Source organism: Myotis daubentonii, chromosome 5 (genome assembly GCF_963259705.1).
Source record: "Myotis daubentonii chromosome 5, mMyoDau2.1, whole genome shotgun sequence".
In the NCBI taxonomy this organism is placed as follows: domain Eukaryota; kingdom Metazoa; phylum Chordata; class Mammalia; order Chiroptera; family Vespertilionidae; genus Myotis; species Myotis daubentonii.
This window is the reverse complement of record NC_081844.1, coordinates 106,139,906-106,153,248: the sequence shown is the minus strand read 5'-3', so window position 1 is coordinate 106,153,248 and position 13,343 is coordinate 106,139,906. Positions and strand designations below refer to the sequence as shown.

Sequence of the window (13,343 nt, the reverse complement as noted above, 5' to 3'; positions counted from 1 at the left end):
CAGTCGTTTGCCACTGTGAACCGCCTGCCATGAAATGTCCGTTTCTACAGTACATGTTTGTGACTGTACATCTATTGAATATACTCCTGAAGAGGTTGAATTACTAGATCAACGAGTATATGCATATAGGGAGTAGATGCTGAACTGCCCCCCAAATAGATTTGACCAATTTAATACTATAGCAGTATGACTGCTCTTATTTCCCTGACTGATCATTTGGTCTTTGACAATCTAAGTGAAAATCTATGTCCTCTAGTTTTTAATTTGTTTTTTTCTTTGGGTAAAGATTAGCATTTTACTGTATATTTTAAGACCATTGGTATTTTTTCCTGTGAATTCTCTTTATGTTTGCCCATTTCCTAGTGCATTTTGGCCTTTACCCTCCTGATTTGCAAGAACTCTTTCTATATTAATGAAATTAGTCATTTTCTATCACATTGATTTTTCTTTTTATGTAATTGATCATGTGCAAATTTTAAGTGTTTCATGGTCAGATCTATTAGTCTTATGTTTTATGACTTTTGGGTTTTCATAACTTCCAAAGGTCTTACCTACTCTGAGATTTTAACAGTTTTATTCCCATGTATTTATTTTATGGTTTTATTCTGGTGCAAGGAAGGAAGTAGCAACTCAGGTTTACTTTTTCTCAGCTTTCTACCCTACTTTTCCTGATACTACTTATTGAATAATTGTCATCTCTTTTCCCCATTGATGTTTAAAAATCACTATGACAGTTTTTAAGACTACTATTTCAGTAGTCTTTTCTTGTTGATTAGTAAATAAGTAAAATTAGTAATAGGACAAATTAGTAAATAATACCTGTGTCCACCTCCAACTCTCAAATGCTATGTTTTAGTATTTTTACTTATGGAAGAAAAGCGTAGAGTGCGGCTGCGAACCTCCCTTGTTGTAGCCAGTCTCCCGTGATTTCTGTCCTCTGGCTCAGTCCCGGCTGTTCACAATGGTGACTGCCCATCTCAGCAGGTGTCAGCAATTTTGATTTGGCCTTTCTAGTCCTTTGTTTTTGGCATGAGCCACCAGATAACACAGGAGAACTAAGAACTAATAGAAATGATTTCACTTTGCTCAATTAGCTACCTCTAAAATCCTTCCCTTTTGTGGCTGGTCCTAGACTGAAACTGTAGTCATCTCCTCAGTCAAGCCTGCCATTCACCTGCCCCTGCAACTGCTGCCCCTTGCCACCCACTGCTCAGGCCCCTGAGCAGACTTGCTTTGTCGACCCAGGAATTCTAATGTAACTATGACACAGTCATAACACAGTGTTACTACCATCCAAAGCGTGTTAAAGGTACTTGGTGTAATAAGCTCTATCCTTAAAAGCAGTGGGTTGACTCAATGTGAAAATAATGAAACAATTTTAAGTATACGTACAAATACATTTTAAAAGTTTTTTTAGTTTTTTTTAATAGGTTGATACTTCATGGTTGAGTGTTGCGGGCTCAATCCCCAGTGTGGGGTGTGCAGGAGGCAGCTGATCGATGATTCCCTCTCGTCATTGATATTTCTATCTCTCTCTCCCCCTTGCTCTCTGAAATTAACACATTGTATGCAGGAAACGTATTTATACATTTTACGTTGACTGGTAGTAGAGCGCGGGACACGTATTAATTAATACGTTTTTTATAGACTAGCGGTAGAATGCGGGTAACGTATAAATACGTTTATTTTTATACTTTTTTATTGCTCTAAAAGGATGCTAACATGCAGATATACGAGTTCCAAAAGACAAAATTTGGGTCTCTAACACATACAATGGTGAATTATGTATGTACTTCCAGGTATAATGGTAATCTATTCAACTGTGTAGAGTCATCCCTTCACACAATTCTCTGCCTCGCCACGCATTCAGTGCGATTCTAAGAAAAATAATTCAGTATACATTTTAAAGTAAATCACAAAAAGTTTCATTGAAAAAAATATGTAAAACTAAAGTTACCGTAATTTTACTGAACGTTGCCATTTGCACAAAAAATTAGCAAAAATGGCCCGCACCACCTGTTAGCGTGCGATAAAAACTACCCGCAAACAATGTGTTAATAAAAATATCCTATATAATAAAAGCCTAATATGCTAAGTGTCTGGTCATCCAGTCAGGCATTCAACCAGTCAAAGCATAATATGCTAATGATATGCTAAGGCTGCTAAACTGCTCACTATGACATGCACTGACCAGAGGGCAGATGCTCCGACCAGTGGGTTAGCTTGCTGCTGGGGTCTGGCCGATCGGGACTAAGCGAGATAGGCTGGACTTGTCCTGGAGCCCTCCCGTGGCCCTTCCCTGGCTGGCCAACCTCCTGGGTCCCTCCCCAGCCCCAATTGTGCACTGGCGGGGTCCTTCGGCCTGGCCTGCGCCCTCTCACAATCCAGGACCCCTTGGGGGATGTCAGAGCTGGTTTCAGCCCGAGGGCGGAATAACTGTTCGCTATGATGTACACTGACCACCAGGGAGCAGATGCTCAACACAGGAGTTGCCCCCTGGTGGTCAGTGCACTCCCACAGAGGGAGCGCCGCTCAGTCAGAAGCGGGGCTCATGGCTGGCCAGCACAGCGGCGGTGGTGGGAGCTTCTCCTGCCTCCGCCACAGCATTAAGGATGTCTGACTGCCAGCTTAGGCCCGCTCACCACAGAGAGCGGGCCTAAGCTGTCATTCGGACATCCCCCGAGGGCTTCTGGACTGTGAGAGGGCACAGGCCTAGCTGAGGGGAGCCCCCCCACCCCCGAGTGCAGAATTTCAATAAGCCCACAACCCAGGCATGTGCCCCAACTGGGAATGGAGTTGTGACCTGGTTCAGTTGATGCTCAACTACTGAGCCACACCAGCCGGGCTACCCTAGCAGATGTGATCCATTTGCTTAAGCATCTGACTCAGAGAGTAATTCAGATTCTAGGAAGAACACAGCACCAGTATCCTTAAAAGTCAGTTTCCCTTGTGGTTGGAGGCACTTCACCATTTGCCATTTTGAAGTGTTGCATCCAGGTAGTTTTAGCCTAAGGATTGGGAGACTAGAAAGGGTCTTGAAGTGTTGGACCACTAGAGACTAATACTGGGGAAGCACTGCCTTCTTTCAACTGCTCAGCCCCTGGAAGTGTTGGTAATTATTTGGATACACAGGGACCTAATGAACAGGGTTGATGTGAAAAGCAGCAGCAGAATTGGGACATGTGGATGGACAAAGAGAGTGGTTACTTCACATGACATTCTTGTACCGTATGTGAGGTCCATAGGTTATCAAAGTTAAGAACTTTCTGTTTGAGGAACACTCATTTGGACCCTTCATGTATCAAAGTGAATGTGTAGACATACCACTTTGGTGTTCACATTTATTTTTAAACATGCTAACAGTTATAATTACTTGTATTTTTAGATTAATTTCTTTCAAGAAGTTTCTCGTTTGCCTTCCCCTTAACTTTGCGTGGCATATTCTTTTTCAAGCAGAGCCTTCTGTTCCTCCTTCTTATCCTCTGCTTTCTGCTTCTCCTGGTATTTGTCCATGGTGAAGATCGTAAACAGCTTAAATTCCTTGTAATTCAGGTGCTTTTGTTGGGGGATAAAAAGAAAAATTATTTCAGGGAGGACTTGATACTTTGTTTCAGGTGACAGCAGGATTATAAGCACTTCTCACTTAAAAACTTGGAAACTTAAAGAGGCTCAGCAATTAGGTCAAAATTATCATCTGATTGTGGTCTAGGAGCCAGGGATAGAGCATCTATTGTAGACTCTAAAGCAGTGGTTCTCAACCTTCCTAATGCCGCGACCCTTTAATACAGTTCCTCCTGTGGTGGTGACCCCCAATTTCATTGTTACAAATTGAACATAATTAAAGCATAGCGATTAATCACAAAAACAATATGTAATTATATATGTGTTTTCTGATGGTCTTAGGCGACCCCTGTGAAAGGGTCATTTGACCCCCAAAGGGGTCGCGACCCACAGGTTGAGAACCACTGCTCTAAAGGAACCGAGAGTCACTTTCTTTTACTTCAAGTCTAGATGCTTCAGGCTGGCATCTGAGGTTCAGATGTGACCCACCTTTCTCAGCCTCACCTCCTCCTTGCTTCACCTCCTCCTGGACTTCCTCGTTAAATAGGCAGAATTCACAGTCTTCACCGTAGTGGTCTCTTAGGATTTTGCTCCTGTGTTTCCATCACAGAATTTCTTCTTCCTACTTACTCAGCTCTCTATGTCCTTCCCCAACACCAACTCCCACCATATCCTATATAATAAAAGCCTAATATGCAAATCGACCGAACGGAGGAACGACTGGTGGAACGACCGGTTGCTATGACGTGCACTGACCACCAGGAGGCAGATGCTCAACACAGGAGCTGCCCACAGGCCCCAGGCCAGCCAAGGTGTGTGCCAGCAGAGGCCCCCCCACATCGCCCCACCAGTTGCCTCCTGCAGAGGGAGGCATCTGGCAGCATGGCAATCGGGGCAGGGCCGGCGAGCAAGCGGCGCCAGACGGGCCAAGGTGGGTGCCAGCAGGGGGACCCAATCATCCCGCCAATTACCCCACAGATTGGTCCTGATTGCCGGCCAGGCCTAGGGACCCTACCCGTGCACTAATTTCGTGCACCGGGCCTCTAGTTAATATATATCCTTCTCTAAGCTTCTGTGATTTTGTATCCATATTCTCGTATGTAGCACTTATTCAGTCCTCTCTCTTCCATGGGCCTATGAATCTCCAGTTTTTCTGATCCCAGTGCCATGGCATGCTGGAGCAGGTTTTATTTCTTTTCTTTTCTTTCCTTTTTTTTCCTCACCTGAGGATATTTTTTCCATTGATTTTCAGAGAGAGGGAAAGACAAAGAGAAACACCGATGTGAGAGAAACACATTGATTGGTTGCCTCCTGCATGCACACCGACCAGGACCCTGGCCAGGGAGGAGCCTGCAATCTAGGTATATGCTCTTGACTGGAATCAAACCCAGGACCTTCCTGACTGCCGGCCGAGGTCCTATGGCCTGAGCAAACCGGCTATGTCTGGAGCAGGTTTTCTCACCCCCCTCCTCACCTGTCTACTGGGTAGAAGGGCATTGCCCTCCACCTCAGGACAGAGAGGCTGCCAGGCCATCCCTGAGGGATCTGCACTTACACAGTCACCGGTGATGTCAAAGTCGTGGTAGAACTCTCGGAGGTTGTGTTTTTTAATATTGAAGAGAAAGTCGTACTTTTCGAAGCTCTCCGCCCCGATTCTCAGCGCCCCATCCAGGTCCAGCAGCTCAAAGACTGGCCGGGAATGGCGGAAGATAAATTGCTCTTCCAAGTGGTTCTGTTTGGAGAGAAATGGGTCCGCCAAGAAACAGCATTGTTGGTGCTGCTTCCTCAACTTGCCACATCAAGACTCCTCCTCTGCGCCCTAGTCCATTCCCCAGAGAGCGAAAGGCAAAAGGGGAAATCACAGAAGCTCAGGGGCGAAAGGGTGCCGTGGTCAGTGCTCCGGGTCCTGCTCCGGCATCTGTCCTCAAGGGGAACTGAGCCGCCTGTAGTGATTAGGCTGCTAGACCAGTGGTTCTCAACCTTCTGGCCCTTTAAATACAGTTCCTCATGTTGTGACCCAACCATAAAATTATTTTCGTGGCTACTTCATAACTGTCATGTTGCTACTGTGATGAATCGTCATGTAAATATCTGATATGCAGGATGGTCTCAGGCGACCCCTGTGAAAGGGTCGTTCGACCACCAAAGGGGTCGCGACCCACAGGTTGAGAACCGCTGTGCTAGACAGACCCCTGGCCACTAGATGCCTGTCCTCACCTTGACTGCAGACCTACTTGTGAAGCATCAGGACACTGGTGGTAACGAGTGGGAGGTAAACACACACCAGAAGTGTGTGCAGGTCAGGCGGGAACCCATCTCCACCACCCATCCCTCTGGGAAATTCTCCGAGAAGCGGGAGGTGGCAGGGGGAGAGGCTGGGAACAACTGGGAGTGTCTAGGTTATGGATGGACCACTTGGGAACCAGAAGTAGTTCTTCCCCACATTTTTTTCCTTCCTGTTTTGAGTGAAAGGAAAGAAAATGTTGGGTGTACTCTTAATTCAGGGCTACCTTTAGCAAGATGGTGGCAGCTGCCACAGGGCCCGGCCCGATACTCGCCTCGTGTGCCAGTAGTATGCACACCAGCATGTAGAACTGGTCAAAACTGATGGCGCCCGCCGCTTCCCAGTCCAGCATGTTGAACACACTCGTGATCTGTTTCCGATTGCAGTTAGTCACGTGATGAAGGAAGTGGTAGAACATCATATCTGTTGGGTGGGGGGAAGATGAGGAGATGGATTATTCAGAAACAGCTCCAAAGGCAAACAAACTGGGAGCCGCCTCGATGGTACTGATGTTGGAAGCCTGTGACCTGGGAAAAGCAACAATTTTCTTTTTTTCAAAATCTTAAAATATATATATATATATATATTTCAGAGAGGAAGGGAGAGATGGAAATATCAATGATGAGAGAGAATCACTGATCGGCTGCCTTCTGCACCCACCCCCAATTGGGATTGAGCCCACAACCCGGGCATGTGCCCTTGACCGGAATCAAACCCAGGACCCTTCAGTCTGCAGGTGGACGCTCTGTCCACTGAGCCAAACCAGCTAGGGCTCAAAATCTTTTTTTAAAAAAACATTTTATTGATTTCAGAGAGGAGGAGAGAGAAACATCAATGATGAGAGAGAATCACTTATTGGCTGCCTCCTGCACACCCCACACTGGGGATCGAGCCCTCAACTTGGGCATGTGCCCTGACCAGGAATTGAACTGTGACCTGGTTCAGAGGTCAACACTCAACCACTGAGCAGGGCTAGCAATGATACTATTTTGTTTCTGGCTTTGCCACTGCACCTGCCACAATTTCTTAACCCTTAATTGCCCTTGAGCTGTGTGGAAAAGGATGCACCAGAGGCGAGAGAGCCAGGGCAGAGAGGACTTGGTTCCTGACCCAGCTCACGCACTCCGTGTGCGGACAGGTGTGTAGCGGTGACCAGTGAAAGGCACATGCTCCCCATACATGGAAGGAAGAGCTAATTCTCACTGGGGACCTTGGACACTTCCATAGAGAAACTGATCTTTCACCTGGGCCTTTCATTGGAGGAGACAATTCAAACAGGAGAAATTTAAAAAATCATTCCCCTTCCATAAAAGCATCAATATGCCTTGTGCTTCTCTGAAAGTGAGTGCATTTGGCTACGAGGGGAAGGCACCGCTGCTGGTGAAGCCGTGAGGGCTCAGCGTTGAAAGTCCACCTCTCCTGATGTGGAGAAAAAGGAACACTTGTGCACTGCTGGTGGGAATGCAGACTGGTGCAGCCACTATGGAAGACAGTATGGAGTTTCCTTAAAAAACTGAAAATGGAACTCCCATTTGACCCTGTGATCCCACTTCTAGGAATATATCCCAAGAAACCAGAAACACCAATCAGAAAGGATATATGCACCCCTATGTTCATAGTAGCACAATTCACCATAGTTAAGATCTGGAAACAGCCTAAGTGCCCATCAGTAGATGAATGGATTAGAAAACTGTGGTACATCTACACGATGGAATACTATGCTGCTGTAAAAAGGAAGGAACTCTTACCATTTGCAACGCCATGGATGGAACTGGAGAGCATTATGCTAAGTGAAATAAGCCAGTCAATAAAGGAAAAATACCACATGATCTCACTCATTCATGGACAATAGAGACCATTATAAACTTTTGAACAATAATAGATACAGAGGCAGAGCTGCCTCAAACAGATTGTCAAACTGCAGCGGGAAGGCCGGGGAGGGTTGGGGGGCAGGAGGTAGGGGGGTAAGAGATCAACTAAAGGACTTGTATGCATGCATATAAGCATAACCAATGGACATAAGACACTGGGTGATAGGGGAGGCTAGGGGACTGTCTAGGGCGGGGGGATAAAATGGATACATATGTAATACCCTTTGTAATACTTTAAGCAATAAAATAAATAAATAAATAAATAAATAAATTAAAAAAAAAAAAAAAGAAAGTCCACCTCTCCTGGAACGCACAGCGCTGCAGGGAGAGGGGCACCACACCCTCTCATAAGGAGCCTCAGAGAGGAACTGGTCTATGCAGCGCTGCTACGACGGTAGCAACACCAGTCACCAGAGGGTCTTGTGGAAGCACAGACTCTGATGCGGGAAACTCGGCTTTCCACCTGGCCTGGGACCTGGCGTGCATCTCTGACCAGCTCCAGGTGATGCCGCGGCTGCTGACCGCCCTGAGGGGCCACGCTGGGATCTGAACGTGACCTGATGCCACAGCCTTGCTGGTGCCAGGGTGGAGCCGTTAAGGCATATTCAGTCCTACAATCAGAGACAACAATCCTGTGATGTAAAGAACAGGGAAGGTCAGTGCTGAAATTCCACTCACTAATCATCTCTTTCGGGGTCGAAGATGAACAGAACAAGCGTGGTGATAGGTTTATCCGGTGCCGGGGGGCTCTGCGGTGGCGCACACACATCACCCAGGGTCACGGAGGGCGTCTCACGGGTCACTGTCTACATGCGATTTCCCTGAGCCCAGGGGCTACAGAGCTTCCTCCTGCAGGAGACAGGGCTCCCCTACACACAGAGCATCTCCAGTTTGGAGTCCCAGTGGAAGCTTGCTGAGGTCACAGTGAGCCAGTCACATGTCCTGGTTTGGGGGCTTCTGATGGTCTCTTGATCCTTCCCAGCCCTCTCCAGGTATGAGCATGTGGGAGCAACACACTATATAGATATCCTATATAATAAAAGACTAATATGCAAATAGACCAAATGGTGGAACAATCGAACTGAACAACCAGTCGCTATGACGTGTGCTGACCACCAGGGGGCATGCATGGAACATGGCAGGCATCAACCACAGCGGGATGGTGGAGCAGGTGAGTGGGGGCCCTAGACCAAGGCAGGGTGCTGGTCGCTGTCATCAGGGCGAGCCTCTGGTGGTTACTGAAAATTCTTTGCTCCCATGAGCTACAGTCCCACCTGGTGCTTGCACCCGCTGCCGACCCCAATCACTCGGTGCCATCAGTCAGTAGGTGTGAGCGGCGCCTGCCAGCCCCGATCGCCCATGAGGGCTTCTCCACCTCCCCTGCTCCTGAGAGGCAATAGGGGCAGCAGCTGCCACTCGCACCCGCTGATGGTGCCGGCCCCAATCGCTCTGTGCCATCAGCAGGTGGGAGCCGTGTCGTCAGTGGGTGGGAGAGGCAGCAGTGGGAATGGGGCAGCCAGCAAACAGGGGACCAGGGGCCATGGTGGGAGGGGTCAGGAAGGGATGCAGAGGATGGGCTGAGACCCACCCCTGTGCCCACCACAGCCTCGTGGCCCACAGTTCCTTTCAAGGTGCATGAATTTGTGCACTGGATCCCTACTGTGTGTGTGTGTGTGTGTGTGTATTTCCAATGATGTTTGTGCAGTTGCTCCTTGAGAGATGTTTTGGTGTGGGACTTAGTAGCTACTTTCTTTTTTTTTTTTTAATATATTTTTATTGATTTCAAAGAGAAAGGGAGAGGGGGAGAGAGAGAGAAACATCAATGATGAGAGAGAATCATTGATCAGCTGCCTGTTGCATACCCCCTACCAGGGATGGATCCCACAACCTGGGCATGTGCCCTGACTGGGAATCGAATCGGGGATTTCTTGGTTCATGGGTTGATGTTCAACCACTGAGCCTCACCGACTGGGCAACCAATGCTGTTTTTAAAGCAGCTGGCTCTGGCCCACTCAAGTCTCCAGGGCCTTAAGTCAATGATGACAATGACAGCCAACACTAAGTCCTCACCAGGTGCTATGCATTTCCCATAAGTCACACCCCCTGCCTGGAAGGCAGTACTCAGGGCTGTGTCTCACGCTTTCAGGACACTATCCAGTCCCTTGGCGACCAGAAGACACAGCCTGCCCCTCTCGGGTATTGCATCATCAGGGAGGGAGGGAGTTGCCAGGGAGACCAGACTCAGCAGACATTCCGGTGAGACTGAGAGTGGGCTTTGGAGTCCGAACGCCATGGGCTTCAGTCCCAGGTTTTCTGTTTACAGCTCGGTGCCCTGCAGCTGCGTGATCACGGCCTGGGTTTTTGCAAAGAGTTGGTGACATACCCTGTGAAAGTCTATGCGTAACGAGAAACACTGAGGCAGGAAATGATGAGAAAATGAAGGTGTCCTTTTATTATATTTTAAAGATTGAATGAACTCTTAAAAATCTTTATGGAAGAAACCCCTTAGAATTAGAAGGGACCTTGCATATCATTTATTTGATACAAACATCCCATTTGACAGATGAGAAGTCTTGCTGCTGAGGGGGGTCGACCCCCAGGAATAATTACAATGACAGTGAATGCCAAGTCCTCACCAGGTACCATGCATTTTCCATAATTGCCTCATGTAATTATCTTCTCCCCCAACCACGAGATGGACTCCATTATTAGAATCCTCATTCACAGACGAGGAAAGTGAGACTTAAACAGGGTGTTGAGCCCAGTTGCTGTGGCTCAGTGGTTGAGCATTGACCTATGAACCAGGGGGTCCTGATTCCATCCCCAGTCAGGGCACATACTTGGATTGCGGGCTTGATCCTTGGTAGTGGATGTGCAGGAGGCAGCTGATCGATGATTCTCTCTCATCATTGATGTTTCTCTCTCTCTCTCCCTCTCCCTTCCTCTCTGAAATTGAAGAAAAAATCCTATATAGTAAAAGCCTAATATGCTAAGTGTCTGGTTGTCTGGTTGTCCATTCAACTAATCAAAGTGTAATATGCTAATGATATGCTAAGGCTGCTCAACCACTTGCTATGACATGCACTGACCACCAGGGGGGCAGATAGTCGACCAGTCACTATGACCTTCACTGACCACCAGGGGGACTGACCACAGACACGCAGACTGGTAGGTTAGCTTGCTGCTGGGATCCGGCCAATTAGGACTGAGCAAGATGGGCTGGACACGCTCTGGAGCCCTCCCGTGGTCCCTCCCTGGCTGGCCAACCTCCCATGTCCCTTCCGGCCCCGATGGTGCACCTGTGGGGTCCCTTGGCCTGGCCTGCACCCTCTTGCAATCTGGGACCCCTCGGGGAATGTCGGAGAGCTGGTTTTGGCTCAATCCCGCTCGATGCAGGAGCTGGCCCCTGGTGGTCAGTGTGCTCCCACAGCGGGAGCGCCACTCAGCCAGAAGCTGGGCTCAAGGCTGGCGAGCACAGCGGCAGTGGCGGGAGCCTTTCCCACCTCCACAGCAGCGCTAAGGATGTCTGACTGACAGCTTGGGCCTAAGCCGTCAGTCGGACATCTCCCTCAGAGTTTCTGGTCTGCGAGAGAGGGCGCAGGCTGGGCTGAGGGAGCCCCCCACTCCCCTCCCCTCAAGTGCATGAATTTTGTGCACCGGGCCTCTGGTAAATAAATAATAAAGAGGGTGATGACACTCTCCAGATCTCCAAGGGGGCAGGGGCAGAGCCAGGATTTAAACCCAGAGCCTGCAGTTGTGTCCTCCTCACTGAGCTGCCACCAGTCTTCAGTGTAAGTTGGTGACTAGACACCAGGTCACGACCCCGCAGAGACGTTTCTGACAGCACTGACCGTTCATGGTGCTGCGGTGGTGCGGGTCGAGGAGGCCGAAGTACTCCACCAAGGCCCTCACGTTCCTCACGGACAGCAGGCAGTAGAGCTTGTCCAGGTAGAGGCACCACAGAAACGACCCTGTCTTCAGTTTTATCTTGGAGCTCCTCATGCCCATGGCTCTGGCAACCGGCAATGGAGCAGAGAATGCAGCTTCGGAACTAGAATGTTGGACACCAAGAAGCTCTGGCAGGAGGTCTTCCTCGGTAAAACCGTGTAGGAAACACTAGTAGTCAATAAAAAATGTCTAGCCAGCCCGGCCGGCGTGGCTCTGGGGCTGAGCATCGACCTATGAACCAGGAGGTCACGGTTCGATTCCTGGTCAGGGCACATGCCCGGGTTGCCCAGTGTGGGGTGTGCAGGAGGCAGCCAATCAATGATTCTCTCTCATCATTGATGTTTCTATCTCTCTCTTCCTCTCCCTTCCTCTCTGAAATCAATAAAAATATATTTTAAAAAGAATAATAAATTATGAGGGCTTCCTCTCAGTTTTCCAGCCTTGCCCTCACCTCCCGTTAACCTGGTTACCCCTCCTTCACTAAAACACGACCAGCTCTAAACGCAAAGCACACACTGGAAAGGAACGAGAAACTGCACACGTATGAGAACATGTTACACGGCCAGGGCGGTTCTCAGAGGAATATTTATAGCCTAAATGTGTTTATTAGAAAACAAGCAATGAACAATGCACATAATTCTAACAGAACCCAGAAAATTAAGTAACATAAAACCAGAGAGAGAAAGAAATGTTTACAGACCAAAACACACATAAGTGAACCAGAAAACAAAACAGTAAGCTTGGTTAGTATAAACAGGATCTTTTGTTCTTCACGTTTTTTATAACAAAACATTTCAAACCTGTCCCAAAGCGGGTTAGTGTGATACCCCTGCATGTAACCACCTAGCTTCAATAATGATCAACTCAGGGCCAATCTTGATTCATCGATACTCCACCCACCCACTACCACCATCTCTGTGTTATTTTGAAGCAAATCTAAGCTATGACTTCTCACCTGTAAAAATTTCAATATTGCAAGAAGAGTGACTTTAAAAAATATATATAACCATATACTTTTATACCTAAAAAGAAACAATGACTATCTCTTAATGTTATCAAATATCCAGTCAGCATGAAAATGTCGTTGTTTGTTAAAATTTGTTTTTAAATATGATTGACATATAATATTAGATTCAGGTGCAGAACAGAGACTAGACATTTATATACCTTTTTACATTTTTTTTTATTGTTTAAAGGATTACATATGTCTCCTTTCCCCCCAATTGCTCCCCCCCCCCCGCCACACCTTTTACGGTATATTTTTAACAGATGAATTATTCAAGTCAGGACTCCAAATGTAACTACATGTTACATTTAGACCACTTCATAAGTATCGTGAAGTTCCCCCTTTCTATCTTTCTTACTCTTTTTGCAATTTATTTGTTGGAGAATCCAGATTGTCATGTAGAGGAAAACACTCTTGATTTGTGCAGATTTTATCTCCAATGTGTTAACATGTCCTTCTGTCTCCCCTATTTTATATAAACTTGTAGTTAAAAACCTGGTTTTAGGAAAAGATCAATAAGAACAGACAATTTATTTTGGCAAGTATGATAAGAGAAGAAAAGATTTTAAAAAAGTAAGAATGAGGCCCTAGCTGGTTTGGCTCAATGGATAGAACGTCGGCCTGCGTTGGTCCTGGGTTTGATTCCGGCCAAGGGCCTGTACCTCAGTTGCAG

General features: G+C 47.3%; 1 protein-coding gene across 1 annotated transcript; it reads right to left on the bottom strand.

Annotated features, from left to right (window-relative positions):
* Nucleotides 1–3,144: 3,144 nt before the first annotated feature.
* Nucleotides 3,145–11,803, bottom strand: EFCAB9 (EF-hand calcium binding domain 9). The gene is made up of 4 exons (XM_059699192.1): nucleotides 11,568–11,803; nucleotides 6,120–6,268; nucleotides 5,117–5,293; nucleotides 3,145–3,555 (listed from the first exon to the last, which is right to left on the bottom strand). Exons 1-4 carry the CDS (start codon nucleotides 11,722–11,724, stop codon nucleotides 3,424–3,426), a joined length of 615 nt encoding a protein of 204 aa, XP_059555175.1. The 5' UTR covers nucleotides 11,725–11,803; the 3' UTR covers nucleotides 3,145–3,423.
* Between the last annotated feature and the right edge of the window lie 1,540 nt (nucleotides 11,804–13,343).

Bases quoted from the DNA above. Each gene is read 5' to 3' on its own strand.
- EFCAB9 (XM_059699192.1), bottom strand. From the start codon at position 11,724: ATGGGCATGAGGAGCTCCAAGATAAAACTGAAGACAGGGTCGTTTCTG. The intron at 5,294-6,119 runs GCGAGTATCGGG...CTCTCCAAACAG, and splicing joins GCATACTACTGGCACACGAG to AACCACTTGGAAGAGCAATT. The intron at 3,556-5,116 runs GTAAGTGCAGAT...CCCCAACAAAAG, and splicing joins TTGACATCACCGGTGACTGT to CACCTGAATTACAAGGAATT.